The following is a 22840-nucleotide window of genomic DNA, read 5'->3' on the forward strand; positions in this document are numbered from 1 at the left end:
TCGCTACTCGCGAGATCAGACAAGACGAGGAAGAACAGGCTGCTGGGTGTCATTGTTATTATCCGCGCTGACAAAATGGGCACTCTATTAACTTTGGATATTGTTTTGGGATTATTTTTGGTGCTGACAACGTGCACATCTGCATCATCAGATGTATTTGATGCCGTGCTGGGAAACACGGTCTCTTGCCACAAGACGTGTCAAATGACATACAGTTTACATACATATCCACGGGTAAGTGCTCTTCTTGCTAATCTAGCGTTAACTGCTAGCCTAAGCTAATATTGACAAAACAACTCTAGGCCTATATATTATTATAATAATTATTTTTATAGTCTTGTTTGATTGATGAGATATTCAATGGAGAAAGGAAACGTTTTGTTTGGATTGTCAGTTTCGTAGTTGGATTTTCCACTTCCTTGTTATTATGCTGCAGCGCTGCTAGGATTGTGCTCGCTGATGATCCGGTCATTCTGGTTCCACAGGAGGAAGAACTGTATGCATGTCAACGAGGCTGCCGCCTATTCTCTATCTGTCAGTTTGTTGGTGAGAGTGAAGATCTCAATCAGACCAAAGCTGAGTGTGAATCAAGTAAGAAAACTCAATTGAATGAATAGTTGGTATCGATATTGCAGTGGATTCCAACTATGCACACACATGACGGTAGCCTGTCTGAACAACAAACGCCTCTGGGTGTCGTTCCCCATCATAATCTCTTATTACCATCTGTTACCACCACATTTTTGCAGCCTGTCATGAGGCTTATGTCCAGTCCGATGAGCAGTATGCATGCAACCTGGGCTGCCAGAACCAGCTCCCCATAGCTGCACAAAGACAAGAGCAGGTATGAATGATTGCAACCTCGTTGTAATAGTTTTAAAACACTTCCTATTTTGCCAGCCAATTTCATTTCCACTTCTTCCCTTTCTCTCCCTTAGCTGTTGGACATGGTGCCCAGGATTCACATGCTTTACCCCCTGGCCCTTGTTCGAGGCTTCCTGGACGATTTTATGAATCAAGCTCACAGCCTCATCACTTCCTCATGGACATTCTACCTCCAGGCAGACGATGGAAAGGTCGTCATATTTCAGGTCAGTCTTTTAGTACCAATCTGGGTCCCAAATCATGTTGGGCCCTAATCTGTTTTGATACATCTTGAGCCTGGTGTTCTTTTAGGGTGGTAATAGCTCATATAACTGCCAGAATAGTGGTGCACCGACAGCTATTAAGATGTTGTCACTACACTTGAGCAGTATCACGATATGCTACTATACCAGGGTATTTAGAAATACCGAAGGTATGATTTCAGTAGTACCGTCAAAAATACAATCGCTCCTCTTCCTATTAAAGGGGACATACTCTACCACCAGGACCTGGATAGAGCAGTCCAACAGCCTAACCAGTGGACTTAAGTAAACGTTGCTAATCTATCCAGCATAGATCTAGCCGGACACGCCCACTATTGATATCATATGGGGCCGATTTTCAAAAAAGGCTTGTAAGGCTAATCACACTCACACCTGGTGGCATAATATGTCCCCTTTAACTTTTTTGCCACATCTTATGATTATTTTTTTATAATGTTGATATGTACTTTGCCCATATTTTGCAGCAGGATATGTAATTTTAATAATAATAATAATAATAATAATAATAATAATAATAAATGAAATTTATATAGCGCTTAATATGGTACTCTAAGACGCTTAATTTTAGAGTCCAAAATAAATTATTCGCTGTTGCATTGTTGTTGAGACGGAAATAGGTTGGTTTGCCAATGATTTCTGGCTTGGTCTGCCCAATTAGGCGGAGTTCCCCTGTGACGGTTACATTTATAGCAGCATACTGCTTTCTGTGATGGTGTATAAAAACAATCACATATCTCAATAGCAGTTGAAAGTATATATCTTTAACGTTAGAAAGATATTAGATTTTCAACAGATATTGACGCTCTGAATTACAGCGATTTCACACGGGGAACTAAAGGCGCAATCACAGATAGGAGTCCCATGTGCCTAGCAATGTGTATCTGCCCAGGAGACCATCGGGCAGCAGCTCTACTCTATGTAACCATTGTTTGGTCAATATTTCCACACGAGGAAAATTACGAAGTACCCATCCCTAAATAATAGCCTAACCAAAACACCATCGACCCGAATGCTTCTCAAGTTTCAAAATGTCCTCAATGAATTCAATTGGCTGTTTAAAAGTGTATCCCGCTAGCTGTACACTATAGACAGCCATGCATGTAAAAAAAACTGTGTGGCCAGTGAAGCTGTTGTAGGTGCAACCCACATAAACTGTATATAATACAGGTAAAACTTACTTTGAAAATGATGGAAGCTATCACAAACAAGAATCGGTTGAGATTTGGACCGAATCTATTGAAGAAGGGCGCATGCCCCCAAGGTGACCTTGGGTGTCTTGAAAGGCGCCTCTAAATTTAATGTATTATTATTTTTATTATTATTTCCAGAATTGTAGGCTAGACAATGTCATACATGCTATGACTTCGATAACCAGAAGCTCAGCTTTAGAAAAATAAATAAATTGATACGTTTTGTTCTTACACAAATACTGTTATGTACCGCAAACCCTGACAAAATGTCATGACGGTATGAAGATACCCCCCAAGGCTGAATGTCACATTTCTAGTCCGACACACTCAAAATGGAATAAATCATTTACCGCCGCTGTCACAGAAGGCCTTGTTTACATGAGTGTTTTGGATCTCTCTCGGGAGGTTTTAATACAAAGAGAGATGTTATCTCTGTCTAATCAGGCAGGAACAGTTACACTAGAGATGTAGCCAACCGTGGTCAAAATCCCTTCATGGGTGGTGTACGTTGCATTCGATCTAGACATGAGACATGACTGACATGAGACAGCATCGCTTACACAGAATGTCTCCCTGAATCGTTGGTAGGTCAAGTACTTGGCTCATAAGGTGTGCTCGTCAACCAATATAAAGCAAGAGGGGTGTCTTATGCGAATGTATCCGAAACATCCCCGCCCGTAAGATTACAAGACTTTTGTGTTTCTATTATAAAACATGATCCTCGGATTTATCCAAAGCAATGTAAACAAAGTCCCTACGTGTAAACACACTGAGGTGATTGTGAGCGCATTATGCCGACCAAGTAAATATTGATCTACAATCTGCATCTAAATAAAGGTTGTAGAATCTAGATATGGCTCTTGGGTACACAGGCGCAATGTGACATAAAGTGTGTTTGTCTGTGTGTGCAATAATCAGCGATCTGTTTAAAAAGGGTCTGAAAAGGCTAGCCCATCCTTTGTTACAGCCAGCCATGTCATTACTCTCAACAGACAGAGCCACAGGTCGAGATTATTCCTCACTATGAGCTGGAGAAGGATGTCAAAGAGGAGCCGGATAAATCTTGTAAGTCCTCTCCCTTCTAGCACGCTGTGAATGCCAAGTATTTCGTCAATTCCACTCAATCATACTGAACTTGTGACAAGGAACAAGTTTGTTTGTTTATTTTCTTTTTAAGTGTATGACATGTCATTTGTTGTCTTCAGTCTCCAGTTTGAGCCTTCCCGTTTACAAAGACTACCAGCACTCCTTCATCCAGGAGAGGGATAGGGACATGTTTGCGGACAGCTCTCCCGGTGCCCGCGGGGACGAGTACAACTTCTTCACTTGCCTCTCACGGTAATGCTCCGTGCTGATGGACTGCCGAAAAGGATGGTCAATTATTCCATGAAAAGATCGACCGATAATTCATTGACGTCATTGTTATAATTGATTTATTGTTGATTGCTTTTAGATGCAATTCATTTGAGTTAATTGTCTTTCCTCAAGGGCGGGCATTTACCCTCATTGAGAACATTGTAGAGACTGATTAAATACAATTACAAGGAGCAGTGCAATTCATCGCAAGTACTGGTTCATTACTTGATGATTTCCAATCCGTTTTTTTCTGTCAGATGTCTGACTGATTTGATACAGACTTTGAGATCAGATTTAGACATCGTTGTTATTGTCGGGCTCCCATCTTACTCAGAACAATATCCAAAGCAGCAACTACATCTCTTACCAACATCCCAGGACCAAGCCAGCTCTGCTCAACTACCTATCACACTAAATAAACTCGGCATGTATGTGCTATAACTTCTTTGTTTTGTGTCTTCAGTAATCCTTGGCTGCCAGGTTGGATTCTAACCACCACACTGGTCCTGTCAGTTCTGGTCCTGATCTGGATCTGCTGTGCCACAGTGGCGACCGCTGTAGACCAATATGTACCTGCCGAGGTCAGTGGTGCTACTTTTGACCGTTCTCTATTTTGTCACAACTTCTTGGTTAGTTATTTTCACCGTCCTCCCCAGAATAATGTTTTCACCGATTTTCAACTCAAATTTATCGGAATAGATATTAATGCAGATATTTTATTGTTTTATTTGTGTTACAGCCTATACATACATTACCAATGCATTTCCAACTCAAGAAAACATGTCTGCTAATGCATAGGCTAATGCTTTTATTCTATAGTGCTGTCCATCAAATTATAAATGACCGCAATGCATTTTACGGGAAAAAGAAAGTAACATTTTACTAATGGGATTCATTTCAACCCCCCGGCAAAAGACACACGGCTGAAATCCACTTCTCTTTTGGTTTTGTTTTTTTCAGAAGCTTAGCATTTCCGGTGACATGGACTTCATGAAGGAGCAGAAGCTGACTCCATACCCGGCGTCTTCCCTGCTGATCGTCACCTCGTCGGGCGAGGAAGAGGAGGCCGGGCCCCTCCCTACCAAGGTCAACCTGGGGCAGTCCAACGTCTAGAGAGGAGGGAGGAGGGAGACACCAAAGCAGCTCTAGTGTAGTGATATCGATCTTAATGCGATTTCCTGATCTTAATGCGATTTCCTTAAGTCGATTTCTACTTCCTCTAGTGCAAAAGACCATTGGCTTCTCACTGTCTAAACAGGAATGACCTTGTTCTGCACTTTTTTTCTAAAGGAGTATTTCTAACAGTGTGTCTGTCTTTAAGTTATGAAGACGCTGTGTTCTTTTTTTTGGCCCTGTATCGTTTAGGCATTAGAGATGAGGGTAGAAGATGGTACAGGCAACATAAAAAAATGGTTTTGGGGGAAATCATTGAAATTTGCATTATCCTTTTGTCGTTTTGATTTTGTTGATTACAGCTGTATTAATGAGGTGTTTGTGACTTGAAATGCTATAGGTTCCGCAGTGTTTATTAACTTTTTTGGTAAAAATCAGGGTTTTCTATAGTGAATAACATAAGATTGCTGACTCCCCTTTGTTTTTTGTGCTTGCAGTGCTTTCAAAACATAACCTCCTGTTAAACTCATAATCCTATTATATTGCAAAAGACAGCGAGGGTCTTTTCAAATTTACTGTTGTCTTCTTTTAGAATGAATATGAATCGGAAATAAAGAAGGTGGAGTGGATAAAGTCTGTCTGTTTTCATTTCACATCCTCGTATTGGTCACATATTCTTGTAAAAAACACCATACATTACAGCAGTCACCATTTAACATGTTTATGCATACCACATAGAGATAACAGCCCATTATTGTATAATGGTAGTATAGTCTACGCTGTTAAATCTATGATCAAAATTGATTTCAAGACTGTTTCTGCCATGTTCATAAAGCACACAACACTGCTAGTGTGATATTGGTTCTCCATATCAATAAGACAAATACATATTTTTGCTCAAGCTGGATTGGCCTAGTATGTAATTGGCTTAATTTCCTCAAGCACATGTGAGCACTATTGAGTATTTCAACCAATTATGTAAAATGCTTTAATGTCCTAATTGTTTTTATGCTTATGTCCTTAATGAGTTCCCATTATATTTTAATAGAAATGGTTCCAGAGGCTTAAGACGATGTCATAAGCCATCAAACACCCAGGCATTGTAATTTTACTGCTACAACCAACATACCGATATCAATATATATATGTGTGTGTGTGTGAGAAAGAGAGAGATTATAATCATGATCATTTCCAGTACCTCAGCCATTGTAAATTAAACACGAGATATAAAGATATAATTTTAATGGTGTTAAATATCCTTTCTTTGCACCACAACTGACTCAATGTGTCAGTGACATCTTCACTGTGCAATGCCCTCTGCCATGCTCCTTCAGTTGAAACAAACAAGATTGAAATGCTGATCAAAACATTAATGGAATAATAAAAACAGGAAAAACAGCAAAACATTAATCATTCCATCCACATTTCAATCCACCTAACAGTGGGATTGCCTGCAATATATATCCAAGCCAATAGCTGGTAGAACAGATAGAACAAGTCTTTGTTCACGATTTAATAAAAAAGTCAGCTCAGTAGCTGTCCAACATATCCTTATCTGCGGCTGTAAGCGTTGATGAGGAAAAGCGCTTTCCTGGAGGACTCTGACGAGTCTCGCTGCCCTCTGTTTGACGTTGCCTTTTTCTGGCGTTAAGACAGGAGGGTTTCGGTGAATCCTCAGCCGTGTCATTAACTTGCACCTTGGGAATGCCGTGCTTTGGGGTGGGCTTGTAAAAATGGAGCTTTTCGGTTGCATCCTCATCTTGCCGTACCAAGGGCATCGAATTCAGCACATCACTGATGAACTTTTGTCTGCCAACTGGAGAGAAACAGTGTTAAAAAGTAATTATGAGTGTAGCTTGTCATTTTACCTCAAAATAAAAATGTGTTACTGAAATGGGGACTTACAGAAGCGGAGTGCTGATTTTCGTGAATCTTCAATTTTTTTTAGTTTCGGCACTTGTGAAGCAATTCTTTCCCATTGATTGACAACCTGAGAAAATTGCAATGCTTGTTGTTTGTACATTTTCTGAATTCAATGTAAAAAACTAACAAAACTGCAGAATATTCACAAGATATATACAAACATACAACATAACTAAGTTTATAAAATAAGTGTTCAGATAGCTAGATCAAATACAATGAAGTGTGTGTATGTATATGTATATAAATAGATATAGAGAAACACTTTTTAAAAGGTTCTTACATGCTCTGCCCAACCTTCTGTTTTACATCTTGAATGCTCAAATATGTCCAGTGGTTTTTCAGAACAAACAAGTCCTGTCAGGTCATACATTGTTTTCTTGAGTACTGGGCCAAGCTGGAAATACATATGTTGATAGATGTTTAGATCTTTGCGATGCTGCTACATTTTACACACTGGACCTTTAAAGCAAAACATTTTTAAAGAATCAACGTCACCTTAAAATTGGTCCCAGATACATCAAGATTTTGGAGATTAGAGAGACAAGTGAGGTACCTGATAACCCTTTCAGAGATTGGATTGTCTGTAAAGAAATAGAAAGCATTCCGTTATGGCTATACACCAGTGGTAATAACATGTTATAAATGTATCATTATATTGTATGTGGTATTCATATATTTGTTAAAGGCCAATATTAAAGAAAAATGAACAGTAGCTGACCAGAGAGATCCAGAAGTTGAAGGTTGTCAAGTCCTTTCTTGAACATCCTAATGGGCGCAGTCAATCTTTGTAGGCCAATATCTGACAGACAGTTGCCTCCAATGAAAAGTTCAACCAGTGATCTGGGGAAACAACATGATAAATATATAATGTAATGGTTGAGCATTAATGTTTTATAGTCCATCCCAGGATTAAGGAGTTGTATTACCCAGTCAAGGAGCTGCTGGTCAGATGCAGGAAGATCTCATGACTATCTCCAAGTCGGCAGCCAAACAAATCAAGAGACTTCAGACTATGAAATGTTTTGATTTCACACATCCTCTCAGACAACAGAGGAAATCTGTAGGGACACGTATAAAGCAAGTCAGATGAAGCTACAGGGACCGGAGAATAATAATCACATGTATAGTTTAATCTAAAGTAATACCTATTCCGAAGACAAAGAGATGTCAGCACCATGTCGCCATACGCATCATTGAATACTTGTAGGGCTTTGGGGCCCGTTTCTTGGTTGGAAAAAACACATTTCTCTTCCGTGGCTGCAAAAAGTTTAACTCCTATTTGTTCAGGGAAGTCTAACAGTGAGTCCACATGGTGTATGTTTTCGGCTATGAATTGAATAGAGATGTCGAAGAGAGATCTCGGAGAATATTGTAGATTTCCCTTGGCATTGTAGGTGAAGATGAAGTGTTCCTTTTTCAACAACATCGGTAACGGTTTAGTTCTTCTACAGGATGACACAGGCTTCGGCTCAGCAAGCACGATGTCATTCACCCGACGAAGCTGTCCTCCCTCTCGGATATAAAGAGTGCTATTGTCCGGAACAAGACTGCACATGTTTGATGGTTGTTTCTTCTACAGAACAGACATGAAACGCATCAGTGTTTGCATGACAGCCGAGCAAACTAGAAAGATAATAATAGTCGTTAATAATCAAACTTGCTGTCCGGCTTGGCTACCCGTGTCTGGGTCAAAGGCATCGACCGCTACGGAGACGTATATATAGACATATTATTTATTGCTCACAGTTATGTGTTGTTGTCTACTCAACTCAACTCGAATTTGTACTACAAGCCTCCACTCATGTAGTTCCGGGTAAGCTTCCGTGTTTTCCCCCCATATTTTGTTGTTTTGTATATCAAAATAAAAGTTTGATAGTACATATTTGGACTGAATTCGATTTGTCTTTTCTATGAACAACATATGGCCCAAAAAAGTGCTTAATTATTAGTAAATGTATTCCTAATGGCTTCAAACTACCTCAATGCATTTCGTTTCGCTCTCCAAATTATCCATTTGTTTTACTTTGAAAATGGTCCGAACAGGAACAACGTGTTTAGCTACAACGCCACATAACACAGTCCCGAGCCAGCTGAATTATATGAAGTGAAATGACTCCATAAAGTTAATTCTTGTGCATATTCAGTTTGATTCTTGGAGTTGGTACATTCTATTGTCTGGGCTCGTTGACTGCATAATCCAGACTCACAATCGAGAGAAGTGTAGGTTGACTTCCTATGGTAGGTGACTTGTTTAGCATCTAATACTGTATGGTATGTGGCAGCAGTAGTTGCTAGTTGTCGATCAAACTAAGCTATCAAGCAATATTTCGAAGCTCTCCGGGACCTTTGATATCAACCTATATATTATATATTTCCGTGATTCACATTCTTCTTGACATTCCTCAGCTCACTTGGCAAAGTATTGGATACCTTTTACACTTTCCTCTGAGGACATTCAAAACAATCCTTATCAATGGCGAACACAAAAGATCCTTTTGAGTTTCAAGGTAGTCTCTCTCTCTCTCTCTCTCTCTCTCTCTCTCTCTCTCTCTCTCTCTCTCTCTCTCTCTCTCTCTCGCTCTCTCTCATATGAGAGGTTTAAAAACCTGTGTCATACTCTGATATTATTATGTTGTCTATGTACTGTACAAATAATGTTTTTTTATTTTGTGCAATGTTAGAATTTGAAGAGGCTGAGAGTCTGTTGGAAGAAACCAGGGATGCCACCACGATCAACATTGATGATGTGAATGAGTTTCGAAAACAGAGGAGACCAGGAAGGGATGAAGTTGAGGAAGACCTGCTCGCCAATGATGACAAGGCAGAGGTGACGAGTCGGTTTTGAGAGCAGTGTAAAAAGGTCATAACTTGTTACGCATGTATTATTACACCACAAATTTGGAAGCACTCACTTTATCTTTTATATTCCTTCATTGAAGCTTCTTTCCGGACAAAAGAAAAATGCCCCATTTTGGTCGTTTGACTACTATCAGAAATTCTTTGATGTCGACACCTACCAGGTAGTCAAAGTAATTTCTTATTCCATGTAAGATTCTCCTGTAAAATGTATTTTTTTAGAGAACTACCTCGACACTCATTCCCTACCGTCTTGTCTTTCAGGTCAGGAGTCGAATTATTGGTTCAGTACTGCCATGGCGGGGAAAGAACTTCATTGAACTTTACGTCCGCAGAAATCCTGACCTCTATGGTAAGAACAATAACATTTCGAAGATATATTTATATTTTTGATCAGGTGTAATGGAATCAGACAATCTTACTCTTTCCTGGTTGTTAGCAACCAAACCCTTTTAATGTTTCTTGATGGTTTCAAAATATTCCTAATAAAGTCAAAGGAGAGGCAGTTAAGGAGATGTGAAGGTCACTCAAAACTAACTACAACCTCAAAACTAACTACAGGGCCCTTTTGGATTTGTGCAACTCTCGTGTTTGCAATTGCCATCTGCGGAAACCTATCCAAGTTCTTGGTGAACCTGGGCAGTCCCAACTACAAATATACAGCTGAGTTTGGGAAAGGTACGTCCTGTTTTTATTTCCAACAAGGTCAATGTTATAACACTAAAGCAGTTCTCTAAAAGCGTATGCGCTTATGGTTGGATGCCAAGAGTTTTCTATAACCTGACGCATGCTTTGTCACTGTGTAGGGTACTTGACAAATATAACGTATAATGCATGTGTAATATAACCACATGCAAAAGGGTGCTATCAATCTGATTTTTGTCTCTTTGTTGTGATTCCCAGTGACTATTGCTGCAACAGCGATCTATAGCTACGCCTGGCTTGTTCCTCTTGCCCTCTGGGGATTCTTGCTCTGGCGAAACAGCAAAGTGATGAACCTGGTTACCTATTCCTTCATGGAGATAGTCTGTGCTTATGGATATTCCCTGTCCATTTACATTCCTGCAGTGGTAAGATGCCATATTGGTAATAATTAGTCATTAATGTGAATTATTGATTTCTTCCCTTCCAAGGTAGTTAAGCAGGACATTATTGTGTTGCAGTGTTACTTTCAACAAAACAGGATTTATTTACGTTTAATCCCTGTGATTTTCTGGACCAGGTGCTCTGGATCATTCCGTCAGAAGGACTGAGGTGGTTCTCTGTGGTGTTAGCGCTGTGTCTCTCTGGGTCCGTTCTGCTGCTGACCTTCTGGCCCGCTATCAAGGATGATCACATCAGAGTTTCCATAGCGTTTATGTCAGCCATCGTGGTTCTCAATGTTCTGCTGGCCGTCGGTTTCAAGGTAATTAATGCATTAGAGCCCATTTTTTACTTATGGTACTCACTTCCTTGGAAGGAGGATTAGGGTCAGATTAAACAATAAGAGACTTGGGGGTGATATTAGATACTCTGTATCCGACATCCTGGTGAGGCAAACCACATCTCCTTTGACCCAGTTTGGCCAAGGAGCCCGTCGCTGGCGTTCAGCGATAGCTTTAGTGATTGGTTTCTACTGAGCTGACCTGCGGGACCTCCATGTACCGGCACGGCTTTGACCCCGCCGCATGTGTCGGGACATTGGGGTTAGTGTTTCACTGGCGTGCGTGTGTGTGCGAGAGCGAAAGCCTCAGAAAATGTACACTTTTGTTGGTAAGCCAGCTGGTTAAATGCTCCACCTCCTCCTGTTCAATGGAAACTTTTAGTGAGCATGAATAACGACAGGCTGTCGACACACTTTTTCTTGTGTGAATACAGTCAAGGCTCGGATGACTATGATATCGGCCGATAATTAGTCTACATCACTCACTCACTAGTGTCTGAAGAGCTGTCTTAGAAGAATAGGAGAGACTGAAAGGGTCTGGGTTGTTCATTATTATTTGATGTGTTGTTTTTCTTTTACTGCAAGTTAAGATGCATTATATAAACACCCTTTTTATGCAAGAGCAAACATATTGTTGTGTTTTTAAAAGTTCTGTCTTTGATTATTGTTTTTAATTATTTATTTTTTGTCGACCAGGCATACTTCTTCAGTTCAGAGAGTCCACATCAGCAAACCAATAACTCCTCTGTCGTTACGCTCGTCCAATCCAAGCCTCATACATAGACCTTCCTGAACACAAACGGGTAAGCATTGTGTGATCAATCACAAAACTGAAGCCTATAAATTCATCATCGTTCTATTTCTTTTTGGCAAGGCCACTGGAACTGTTGGTGGCCTTTCTAGTAGAACATACAATACCCCATATCCTGTACATGATTTCTCCTCTCTAAAGCACAAGTCATTATTCTTTGTTTTTTTCAAATTGCAGGCTCTCCTGTTGCCTTATTAGAGAGACTCGGGTTGCCGTAGTGATGGTGTCACGGGGCGTCTGGATTTCACCTGCGACTGGTCACGCACTGGCTTTTGGCTGTTAAGGCCTGTCGTGCACAACTGGTGCCACTGCAGGCCTACTGGGCCTCTGAAAAGGATCACGGGTTGCAAGTCTGTTATTTATATTATGAGATGGCTTCCGAACTTTCTTAAATATACATCACAGGTGTATGATTTTTCACACAAAAAAAGACCCAGAACCTTTTTTCAGTTTGTAGTGTTGTCATCAGTGCTTTGGCTTCAAGGTCCTCTTGTACAGCATTATATAATTTTTTGTATACTTTATGATTCTCTTGGTTGTGGTTAGTGATCTACTGTATTAGCGTCAATCATTTTACAGATTTATAACGTGCAATAAGTCTGTCAATGGCAAACATTAATGATAAGCATTGTCACGTGCAATTTTCTTTACAAAATGTGTAATAATACATTTTATAAAATGTACTCTATGGTTCCATTGATTTTGTTATGAATGTTTGGGGAGTTTCAATAAACTCAAATTGTATTCAGAAGCTGGTTATCAATTTTCATTTAAAATCTATTAGGGAAAAAAAGTTAACATAATAGGCGATGGATTGATTAAATGGCTGCCATACTTGAACGTCATGCATAGTTGAGTACTGAGATGCGACCAATAAAAAATGTCTATAAAGAATTTGGCGTTGGCATTTTAACTGATCCTTGCTTAAGTTGGAACAATGTAGTTAAATATTAACGACGACTCTTGGCAGTATTGAGGAAGCCACTAAATCTGAAAAGTTTGGCTTTTTTATTTTCAAATTCATAATTGTTTTAGCATGGGATTATAAAGATCTAAAAGCTCAGCAGCTAATTGACCATTTTATAACTTCATCAATCCTCCAAGTTTGGAATTGGGCATTTAGTATACGGGTTTTGTCTCCAACACATCAATCAGTCTGGCAGGACCGTTCAAATGCATCTCCGCGGTCTCGTTGTCGTGTTGCAGGATCTTTAACCGTGGAAAACGTTGCATACTTGCACAAACTCATCCATTTTTAGGGCATTCATGAAGAAAACCTTGTCTTAATTGTGGTGTCCTGAAATATTTCATTATCATTTCTTAGAATAGCTACGTATTTAGTTCAATTAACAAAATTGAAACAGAAGAAAATAAGTGTCACTGGAAACGGTGTCAATGGGATGGTGGCGCCCTAATTAATGGTCATTCTAACCCACGCTTTGAGTTTCACGGGAGCTTGCTGTCGAAGAGATAACGCGGCCAAAGCACTGCCAGTCCCCTCAGAGCCTGCAGGTACGAGGGTGACCAGTGCTGTTGTGGAATGGATTTATCAGTGAATAGCATTTAGTTCTTAGTTAGAAATAATTATGAGATGCATTCACTTTTGGATGACTTTTAATATGTGTTTTTTTTCCTATTTTTTCCCAGCATTTAATTATGTATTTTTGTTATATATTATGTTTCTAGTTATTTTGATCTAGAGACCTGTACATAATGGCCACATCAAACGGTAACGGCGACAAGGTGTCCAAATTTGAGACTTTAAAGCTCTTGGAGAAATGCAGAAAAGAGAGGGATGATGCTTTGCACCGAGAGAGCATTCTCCGGGAGAAACTGCGGCAGTTTGAGTCCAGGTCGCGTTCAACCGAGGCGCTCAAACAGAAGATCAAGTCCCTGACGAATGACAACAAGGAGCTGAGGAAACAGACGAAGTCTCTTCGGGCGGAGATCGGACTCGAGGCCAGTCCCAAGTTTAGCGGGAAAACTACAAAGGACATCATCAATGACTTCCATGAAAAGGAACGCCAATGCAATGCTCTAATTGAAAAGGCCGGGAAACTCAGTTTAACGATAGATGACTTAACATCCGAGTTGGCGAACACAGTGACTTCTAAAACCCTATTGGAAGATCAAGTACAGTCGTTGCAACAAAACCTCAAGGACATGACAAATAATCAGCGACGTTTGCTTAAATTGTGGGAGGACAAAAAACCACAACGAGAGCAGCTGTCACTCCCGGCGATTTCCCAGCGACCAGGGCCAGTGATCAATAAAGGCGTTCAGACCGAGATGTCCATTAATCTGTCACAAAAGCTTCCAGTAAATGCATTTGAGACCAAGCCATTTCGCAGAGATAGCGAGAAAAGATCAATGTTGGATAAACACAGCTTAGCTACTTTGACGCATGGGAATCCTCACGACAAAAAGGCGTTTGTGCATGATGAAATTAAAGGGCTTCAGCACTGATGACACTTTTGAGGCATCAGTGACAAAACACTGTTCTAGACAAATAAACCCAATACCGTTTAAAAGGATTATACATTGAAATTATTGGACTTTTAATTTGTTCAAGGGGACTCGTTTGTTTTGTTCTGTGATGTGTATCCCGGTGTTAATTATTCTGTAGTTATATTATATAATAATAATTTTGTAGAAATTGTATTTCATGTATACAGTAATTGTTTACACCATAAACTGTATACAAATGTGGCAATTCTATGTTTCAAATAACTTAATTTTGTCCAGTAAATGATGCTGCGTGATATTTTACTCTCCATTGAGAACAGGCAGTGACACAGACAGCTTCTACGCGGGGTCCTAGAAAGGTCCTTTGAATGCATGAGGCGCGCGATATGGGGAGCGTATCTTACTGCAAAAGGACTTGGAAGTAGTTGTGAATTAAAGACAGTGCCGTTGCATTTTGGATTTAATTTTTCACCGACATGTTTTCCGCGGAGCAAAACTGTTGGTTTGTACGCAAGGCAAGTATTGTAACTCACCCCGATTTCTTTATAAGCCCCCTTACTTGCTAGTCGGATCTGTCAACTTCTGCTAACCAGGCAGCTAAACATAAGCCCAGCCCAGCACAATGTGAATAATCGTTCTAACTTTTTCTTGATCCATTTTTTAAAAGTATGATCTATGCTAGAAATAAACGTCCGATCAGCCACCCCCTCGTAGAGTTTGTTTGTGTCATTACAACGAATGATAAGGCTGTGTGTAGGTGGTTTGCTGGAGAGCTGCTGCCAGCATCGCTTGGGCTGTCCTGTTGCTGCCTCCGGTCACAGCCCTGTTCGTAGTTCTCAGCAGAGTCAGCCTCTTCCACCCCATCGAGTGGATCACAGGTCAGCGCTCACTCCATCCCGTGCTCCAGACGACCCGCTACCAATAGCTAACGTTGAGTGTATTTTTCTAAGGCTTTGTGTTTTGTGTTGTCTACAGAATGCCTGTCTATTTTGACGAGTGCCAGTACCATGTTCTCCTTCGTTTTGTTATGCGGAGTGGTGGTCGTGGTCGGCTTCTTCAACCTTGAGTACTACACGGGTAAGTGAATGTCATGGTTGTATGGTATGGTAGAAACGTGTAGACGTGTTGCTTTTGTTTTTCACTGGCGTTAACATCTTGCGAAAGTATACATTCTGAAAAGTGTAACATTGGTTGCATGCTAAACTTTCTGTTTCTGCCTTTTTCTTCTAAAGTTACCCCGTCCATTGCTTGCTCAAAAATTGCTCTCCTGGCTCAGCTTCTCCACCCTCGGCAGTGTCTTCACGCCGTGGTCCACTGCATCATGGGGGTGATAGTGGCCTGGTGTTGTGCCTTCACCATTGGTCCCAGATACCAGAATCTTGCTGCCGTGTGCACTCTGGTTGATGGGTAAGAAGACCACTGTTGTTTTTATGCAAGGTGCTATGCTTTAATGGTAAACAAACTTTTGGTCGGTGTCCTAGTATTTATTTTGTTGTCATTTTTCTATGCAGTGATCCTCAGCTGTGCCTGAATGAATACCACCTTGTCTTGATCCTGTTCGGGGCCTTTGTTGGCTATAGTCACAGTCTGTTTGGTGTCATGCACAACATGAACTATGTGCCCTTTCATGCAGTTCAGGTATGTGTTAATAGTTTATAGTGGTGTGAATTACATACTGGCTGGGTAATCACAAGGGCTCAGGATTCGGTTTGTCGTTAATCTTTGTCCTTTGCTTCGTTTCCCACTCTAGCAATACAAATATCTTCGTTTCAAGGGAAATCTCCCATTGGTGGTGAAATGCAGTGCCATTCAATCTCTCTATTTCACCAGGAACTTCCTTGCGGTTTACTTCTTTTTGGGTAAGTCCCACCCTATCTGGTGCGAACTTAACTTTAATTGGACAACTCACCCTAACAGCCCTTTCACTGTTATGGGTTGATATTTTGAAGATGCCATGAAGTTTATCTGCATTGGTGCACCTTGGACCAATTGAGGGTAACATTGTTGTTATTTTTAAGACATACTTTTTGATCCCTCAACATCAAACTATTTTCATTCTATCTACAGGTTATATCCCTAGATCGTGGCTCTGTGACACACTGAGCCTTCAGTCGAACAGGTTCGTACTGCTGGTCGTGCCATACCTCTTAATAACACATGCATGCATTGTACACAGTATCAGAGAAGTCCTTCACATCTTCTCCTTCCGTGCCCCTGACAGGGACCCGTACCTAATTGGAAATTATATATATATGTGCTCTTCAATGGTCCATCCCTCTCTCCCCAGCTCTCTGAACCCTCTGGACAGTATAGCAGGGCTGCTGGACCTCGCCATGCTGTACCACCTGTGGATCAGTGGCACCTTCCTCCTCCTCACCTGGTACCTCACCGTACTGCTCTTCAGGGTGTTTGTCACTGAGGTATGTTCATCGGACCAATTTGGTCCTAAGGGTCAAAAAGCCTGCCACCAGCAAATGGCGCTTGGACTTGAATCTGGTTAAACAAGTCAGGGTTACATATTTAAATAATTGTTAAATTTTTCCACAAACATCCTTCGATGGAAGTTGTTTACTCAAATGCTAACACGCAATGAATGCAGACACTTCATTGCATGTATATGTTAAAAGTGTGCCATGGATATCGTCCGGTATATTTGTTGTTAGGGAGAAACTGGAGCCGCACTTAAGTGGAAGGGGTTACCACAATCAGACACGCAGGATGCTATGCATGACCTATTCTTAATTATGGCATGGATATCCTGTTGTTGGGTAGAAACCAAAGCCACTCTTGTTAGAAGTACTTCCAAAACATTGAGTCTCTTTGTGCGATTGTCATTGTAACTAGCATCCATACATTCAGCCTACGAAAATGACTTTTTAATTTTGTTTACATGTACCTTTGTCATTATTTCACTTGTTTCAGCCACTAGAGGGCAGTGTTTCTCTTAGAATTAGGATGTATATATATATATATATATATATATTATAATCCCATAATAAGATTATGGTAGCCTAGCCTGACATCGACAGACCAATTCGCAATTGCGTAGGGGTCTGGAACCTCTGTTCATTTTTGGATTTCCATGGGTTATCATCAATGTACGCAGGCCAAAATCCTTGACATAATTGGATAGTCTGTCATCCAATCAGAGCAATGAAACATGTGACACATCGGCATCAGCCATCCTGGTGGTTTAACGTAAATGCCTGAACTGTGCTGCCATAGGGCGCCCCTCTGTACAGTCATGGTATTAAACCCGCCCCATATTGGATAAACGGTTGTGATTGGCCTGAACCGTTCAATGTCTGCTGGAATTGTATCTGAAACGGAGGGGGGCAAGACTCCTATACAAGAGCAAATAAAACATGAGCTAACAGATTCGTCTGGTTGCTAGACTATGATTTTAGGACTCAGGATCTGACATCTGCCCTCTGTTTAAAAACACAACCTCTAGGTGTACAACTTTCCCGTGCAATCGGCTTTCACTGAGCAAGCCGATCGGTGTCTTCCCAAAGTGCTCCCTGGTCAGCAGCCCATGGTACTGAAGGTAAACGATGCATTGAGTAATGACGACATGCCTTTCAACATCTATTTTACTCTGATCATTTGGATAGACCACCGTAACCATGGGGTTTAATTTGTTTTCCTCCTTCGCAAATTAGTTTCTAGCTCTGCAGGACTTGGCTCTGCTCTCTCAGCATTCCCCCTCACGGCGGGCCCAGGTCTTCAGCCTCAGCCAGCCAGGTCTGTCATCCACCCCCCCCCCCCAATCCCCCAAAACTCAGACAGTAAAATCCTTCTCAACACGGCTTCAACACAAATGCCGGTGATGATGGCTCCTTTCCGTCAGGTGACCTGTCTGTCCGTCTGTCTGTCTGTCATCAGGTGGTCACCCGCACAACTGGAACGCCCTCAGCAGCGAGTGTCTGTCGCTCCTGGCCGACCTCACCCAGAGGCTGGTGGCCCACCACGAGACCGTGGCCATCAACGGGCGGGCCAAGCTGCATTCAGCCGGCAGCGACAAGAAGTCGGTGTCCAGTGATAGCTCGGGTACACCACGCTCTATATCGTTTTGCGCTTTGCGACTATGTGCGGTGTTTCTCCAGACCCCGGCGGCGTTATGGACGATGCATCTCTAAATCGTCATACACTGCTCATGCCAATCGGAGATTGTGCTGTCCAATGGGGGACGCCATAAACACAAAATCAGTGGAAGAAAACCGCGGGCCGTCATTTCCTGAAGTGTGAATTATTCCATCAACTCCCAATGTGTGTCTTCCACCAGGCCTCTCGGCCACCCAGGACATCAGCACCCCCAGGTCGGCCTTCCTGCGCTCCGCCGGGACCGCCGCCCCCATGAGCCCCAACACCGGCCCCTTCACCTCAGACCTGGACAGCCCCTTCTCCTCCCGGGCCCTCCGCCGCCTGGCCCCCCACCTGGTGCCCAGCTCCCCCTGGAGCGAGACGGTGCAGAGCCCCCACCTGTTGAGGCGGGGCCCCCAACTCTGGTCGGCCTCCACAGGTAAGCCCTGGTGGTGGGGGGGGGGGCTGGTGCTGGTGCTGGTGGTTGCTTTAGTGACTAGCACAGACTACAATACTAATAATACGTTTATTATTATATAGCGCCTTTCTCATACCCAAGGTTTCTTTTTTTTCTTTTTTTAAAGAGCACACACAGAACAAGACAGCACAACAACACAAATAAAGATAGAGTATAAATAGGGGGGGGGTCTATGCAGTGGTGGCGGAAGAGCCGAAGTGTCCTTGGAACAGAAAGGTGTTGTTGAGCTTTAAAGAGAGGGAAGGAGGGACGGTGACACCGTTAGGAAACGCAATGCATTGAATTGGCCAAAGTGAAGCTGGATATGTGAAGACGGCTCCAGAATCAAGGGAAGGTATTAAAGATGCATCATGGAAGGGAATGCCTCGAGACGAGCACCTATGAGGAGAGAAGGCCCGAGAGTTTGGTTTCAATGGAGTCTCCTTTTATATTTGTTGTTAGTTTTATTCTCAATTTGTTTTGATAGCCAAGCTGTTTTGGCTTTCTGTTTTTTCCTTGTGAACCACACTCCACACAGGCGGTGAAGGCAATTTGACTTCAATCCATTACAATTTGGCATCCATTAAGTTGACGTGCCAAAAAAAGCAACCGTAGTCTTGTTAAATTTGAAATGCCATCTGCTGTTTATTTAGTTTTTTTTGCGGGGGGTCAGGTTCGGGGGGGGGGGGGGGGGTTGGGGGGGGGGGAGAATCGGCTGTGGACCACCAACATTGCGGCCATATGCTAAACGACATCACCTTTATGTCTTTTCTCCTCCTGCAGATACTGGGACCAGTGGCAGTCTGTCTCCATCCCCTACCTCAGCGCCCTGCCCGCACCCGGCTGAGCCCAAACCCAGCCCCGTGACACAGTTCCTCCACAACCGAAAGGAACAGGTGCTCACCCTCATAGGTTCCCCTATGATACGTATAGATAAACAAATAGAAATTCAAACGTCTTTCTCTTTTTTTAAAGAAAAGAGTTACACCCCTTTTCTAATTTCAAAAGAAAGGGAAATTTCAAGCTCATTTCTTTCTTTCTTCTCCGTCCCAAACTCTCCCGTTCAGGTGAAACACTTCCTGGGGCGGCGTGTGCTGGTCATGTATTTGTTCAACAAGGTAAGGTTGTGGGGCACGCTGGCGGAGCCAGGGAGCGATTGTGTGTTCCATGCCCGCTAATCTCTCCCACTTACTGACAGCCTGATTTATTTATGGCTCACCTATGACTCCTGCTCAGATTTGTATTGGATTTTGCTAGATCACCCAACCGCCTTCCTATCAATTATTCGGGCTTTGATGGCACCAGCTGGTTTTCCATCCTTCTACATGTTACCATTAGTCCTACTGATTACTTAAAGGGCCCCAATCAAGGAGTCATGTAGCACAACGTGTCCTTCCAGTAATATGAGGAGCTCCATATTTCCATGGGATTGGCAGGGAAAGCTTTTGAATAGGTTGGTTTTCAGGCTGAAACCTTATCGATCCAAGACAATATATACATTTCTGTGTTTTTAAATATTTTCCTTCCTATCCGTTAAAACTAGACCATGGGGTCTATAATTGCTTTGGTGGCATGGTCGTCATTCTTTCTGTAGTGTAGATTTGGTTCTATTTCAACCATTTTCTGTCCTTCTAACCACATAGTGTGCTGATGAATAAAGTAACTAAACAAGCACTGTGTGATATCTGCAGCCTGTTGATTCTTCCACTGGTTTGTTCAAATGCTGCTGCAAGATTTGGCATCGTTGGTCTCCTTACTGCTTGTGTTTGGAGTCCTGGTAAATAAACTTGGAAACTAGATTATAGTACGGCTATTTAGCAACAAAGTTCTAAAAGGATGATGTGTGTAGCCTCATGCAACCAACGTTTTTAATGTCCAGTTCAATGAAGTACCGTTTGCCTACAGCTCCCAGAAGCCTCTAGTCAGGCCCTCTTTGCAGACAGCCAGTCACACATCTGGGCCCTGGAAGGTGAGATGGTTCTGGCTTATTATGATGACAGACTTGGTTTATTTTCAAATGTTGCTGTACATTCGTATTGCTGTTTGTATTAAAACATATATACATCTCCTTTGGCCTCTCCACTAGGGCTGTCTCACCTTGTGGCAGCCTCCTTCACTGAAGACAAGTTTGGCGTGGTCCAGACTACGTTACCCAGCATTCTCGGTAGCATGCTAGTCCTACAAGAGGTAAACTGCTATGGCTTATTCACAATGCAAACACGACTCTCTAAAGAGTCCAAAGTATGGGTTAACCCTAATCGTACGATTCAAAGACAACATTGGATTATGAGGCCCCTGAATTGTATGAGAAGATAACAATTAATGTATATAAAGACCTGGAATATTACTTGCCGCCTCAGTCAAACAAGACTTTTTCATATCAATACTTTCAATATTTATTTTGCGTTGTGTATTTAATGTGTACCGTCTCTCCCTTCCAACGCCTCCAGGCGGTGGACCGCCACTTCAAGCTGCCCCACGCCTCCAGCAAGCCCCTCCGTTCGGCCTGTAGCATGGGCGACTGCACCTCCAAGACGCTGCGCTTCGCTCTCAGGGCCACCCTCAAGACCGCCATCTACAGGATAACCACCACCTTCGGGCATCACTTGAAGTAAGGCTGCTGGTTAAGCAACCTAGGGCTGGGCGATTAATCCAATTTTGATGGTGATTTCGTTTTAGTAACAGCTGGATACATATCTGTACTTTATTTTAGATTTGAACATTTTCTTTTTGGGCATTTTGTGTATTTTGGTAGGGCAAAATCTCAAAGTTCTCAGTTACAATTTGTTCTTTGAGAGAGACATGCTGAATAAATACACCATGTTTTAACTCAAAAATAATCGTTTGAATAATCGTGATTTCAATATTTACCAAAATAATTGACCATGATTTTTTCCATAATCGAGCAGCCCTAATGCAACCCCTTATTTAAAGAAATGCAAGGAATTATTTTTCACATTTTCTATTTCCTGTTCATCCAGTGCCATCAAGATGTCCGCCGAACACCGGAAAAGATTGCAGCAGTTCCTGGAGTACAAGGAGTGAGACCCGGACGCGCACGGTGGCTTTTGGATTAAGACTACAAATGAGACTGACTTGGCTCTGTGTGTGTGCAGACACCCGTGTGGCTTGAGCTTTGTGACCCTACAACAGTACCTCTTTTTGATATTTCTGACTGCGCCTCGTCATTTCAATCCTATCCGCTGTGGGTCGCCTCGTGTCTTAACATGCAATGGGGAGAATGGAACCTCCTAGTGGACAGCAACGGTACTGCAATGACACACTTCGAAGATCATCCTGAAAGGGCTTTATTTATACAACACCTGTGAACCAGCCTTGGTGTTTTTTGGTTTTTCTGGCTTGGATTGGAGTTGCCACACTATCAACAATGAGAAGGTGTTCGCTTTGCCTTTGACTCTGGAGGATTCGTCCTCAGTTGAATCATGTACAATTTGTGCTTTCATTTCCTTCTCCACACATTCATCCTCTTAATTCGTTTGGAACAAAGGCGGGTTTGTTGTCGACAAATAAAGTAGAATCTTCTTGTTTTAGTTGTTCAAGCAATGTCGAAAGACGCCACTCGTTCTGTGTAATCTTCAGGGTCTCCGTTACAGGACTCATCTTTTCGCTCTCCAAATCAAAAGTTAGCCCCTACAGTTTGATAATACTGTTACTTGGCGTTGAGTTTTTATGCCCACAAAGGTAAACACTAGGTAAATAAAATTCTCCAGATGTTTCCTTATCTCTGCATGGCAATCTGTTAACTTCAAGGATCATATTATACTGTATATTTGTACAAAGCCTACGGCAGTTCAAGATGACGTGTTTGATTAAACACTTTTGGCTCAATGACCCAGTTTGTTATCTATTCCTGCCTCTATTGTTAGACTGATCGACCAATGTTTTATACAGGCATTAAATAGCCATTGCAGAGCCATGGAAAATGAGAAGTCCAATGAAAACATTTAGATCCAGACCCACTTTTAACATTTACTATTAGTATGACACACGATT

General features: G+C 41.9%; 5 protein-coding genes across 6 annotated transcripts; 4 read left to right on the forward strand and 1 right to left on the reverse strand.

Moving 5' to 3' along the window:
* Positions 1–14: 14 nt before the first annotated feature.
* Positions 15–5438, forward strand: tmem59 (transmembrane protein 59). Its single transcript, XM_056597068.1, has 8 exons — positions 15–234; positions 486–591; positions 750–844; positions 939–1091; positions 3331–3403; positions 3544–3676; positions 4158–4275; positions 4655–5438. Exons 1-8 carry the CDS (start codon positions 76–78, stop codon positions 4805–4807), a joined length of 990 nt encoding a protein of 329 aa, XP_056453043.1. The 5' UTR covers positions 15–75; the 3' UTR covers positions 4808–5438.
* lrrc42 (leucine rich repeat containing 42) lies at positions 5384–8536 on the reverse strand. 2 transcript variants are annotated; one of them, XM_056597070.1, is made up of 7 exons: positions 7876–8536; positions 7657–7788; positions 7449–7570; positions 7226–7311; positions 7011–7124; positions 6713–6797; positions 5384–6623 (listed from the first exon to the last, which is right to left on the reverse strand). In XM_056597070.1, exons 1-7 carry the CDS (start codon positions 8283–8285, stop codon positions 6337–6339), a joined length of 1236 nt encoding a protein of 411 aa, XP_056453045.1. In that variant the 5' UTR covers positions 8286–8536; the 3' UTR covers positions 5384–6336. The 2 variants fall into 2 exon arrangements, with proteins under 2 accessions (XP_056453045.1, XP_056453046.1); XM_056597071.1 differs by lacking the exons at positions 5384–6623; positions 6713–6797; positions 7011–7124 and adding an exon at positions 7135–7189 and having other exon boundaries at positions 7284–7311.
* Positions 8537–8783: 247 nt separating this feature from the next.
* yipf1 (Yip1 domain family, member 1) lies at positions 8784–12727 on the forward strand. The gene is made up of 10 exons (XM_056597069.1): positions 8784–8968; positions 9137–9237; positions 9412–9557; positions 9670–9750; positions 9851–9938; positions 10148–10264; positions 10490–10656; positions 10809–10991; positions 11706–11812; positions 11998–12727. The coding sequence occupies exons 2-9, from the start codon at positions 9204–9206 to the stop codon at positions 11790–11792; spliced, it is 903 nt and encodes a 300-aa protein (XP_056453044.1). The 5' UTR covers positions 8784–8968; positions 9137–9203; the 3' UTR covers positions 11793–11812; positions 11998–12727.
* Positions 12728–13459: 732 nt separating this feature from the next.
* On the forward strand, positions 13460–14423 carry zgc:113691 (uncharacterized protein LOC503529 homolog). The gene has a single exon (XM_056597073.1). It carries the CDS (start codon positions 13534–13536, stop codon positions 14284–14286), a length of 753 nt encoding a protein of 250 aa, XP_056453048.1. The 5' UTR covers positions 13460–13533; the 3' UTR covers positions 14287–14423.
* A 193-nt stretch (positions 14424–14616) lies between these two features.
* On the forward strand, positions 14617–22424 carry ndc1 (NDC1 transmembrane nucleoporin). The gene is made up of 18 exons (XM_056597063.1): positions 14617–14801; positions 15044–15164; positions 15262–15363; positions 15519–15693; positions 15798–15924; positions 16037–16145; positions 16354–16405; positions 16574–16706; positions 17741–17833; positions 17949–18030; positions 18172–18336; positions 18572–18808; positions 19610–19722; positions 19894–19944; positions 20732–20795; positions 20913–21013; positions 21277–21437; positions 21808–22424. Exons 1-18 carry the CDS (start codon positions 14763–14765, stop codon positions 21869–21871), a joined length of 1989 nt encoding a protein of 662 aa, XP_056453038.1. The 5' UTR covers positions 14617–14762; the 3' UTR covers positions 21872–22424.
* Positions 22425–22840: the final 416 nt, after the last annotated feature.

The sequence above is a fragment of the Gadus chalcogrammus genome, chromosome 8 (assembly GCF_026213295.1).
Source record: "Gadus chalcogrammus isolate NIFS_2021 chromosome 8, NIFS_Gcha_1.0, whole genome shotgun sequence".
In the NCBI taxonomy this organism is placed as follows: Eukaryota; Metazoa; Chordata; class Actinopteri; order Gadiformes; family Gadidae; genus Gadus; species Gadus chalcogrammus.

Bases quoted from the DNA above. Each gene is read 5' to 3' on its own strand.
- tmem59 (XM_056597068.1), top strand. From the start codon at position 76: ATGGGCACTCTATTAACTTTGGATATTGTTTTGGGATTATTTTTGGTG. The intron at 235-485 runs GTAAGTGCTCTT...CTGGTTCCACAG, and splicing joins GTTTACATACATATCCACGG to GAGGAAGAACTGTATGCATG. The intron at 4,276-4,654 runs GTCAGTGGTGCT...TGTTTTTTTCAG, and splicing joins ACCAATATGTACCTGCCGAG to AAGCTTAGCATTTCCGGTGA.
- lrrc42 (XM_056597070.1), bottom strand. From the start codon at position 8,285: ATGTGCAGTCTTGTTCCGGACAATAGCACTCTTTATATCCGAGAGGGA. The intron at 6,798-7,010 runs GTAAGAACCTTT...CAATTTTCTCAG, and splicing joins CAGAAGGTTGGGCAGAGCAT to GTTGTCAATCAATGGGAAAG. The intron at 6,624-6,712 runs GTAAGTCCCCAT...GTTTCTCTCCAG, and splicing joins AAAATCAGCACTCCGCTTCT to TTGGCAGACAAAAGTTCATC.
- yipf1 (XM_056597069.1), top strand. From the start codon at position 9,204: ATGGCGAACACAAAAGATCCTTTTGAGTTTCAAG. The intron at 9,939-10,147 runs GTAAGAACAATA...AACTAACTACAG, and splicing joins CAGAAATCCTGACCTCTATG to GGCCCTTTTGGATTTGTGCA. The intron at 10,992-11,705 runs GTAATTAATGCA...TTTGTCGACCAG, and splicing joins TGCTGGCCGTCGGTTTCAAG to GCATACTTCTTCAGTTCAGA.
- zgc:113691 (XM_056597073.1), top strand. From the start codon at position 13,534: ATGGCCACATCAAACGGTAACGGCGACAAGGTGTCCAAATTTGAGACT.
- ndc1 (XM_056597063.1), top strand. From the start codon at position 14,763: ATGTTTTCCGCGGAGCAAAACTGTTGGTTTGTACGCAAG. The intron at 15,165-15,261 runs GTCAGCGCTCAC...TGTTGTCTACAG, and splicing joins CCCCATCGAGTGGATCACAG to AATGCCTGTCTATTTTGACG. The intron at 21,014-21,276 runs GTAAACTGCTAT...CAACGCCTCCAG, and splicing joins GCATGCTAGTCCTACAAGAG to GCGGTGGACCGCCACTTCAA.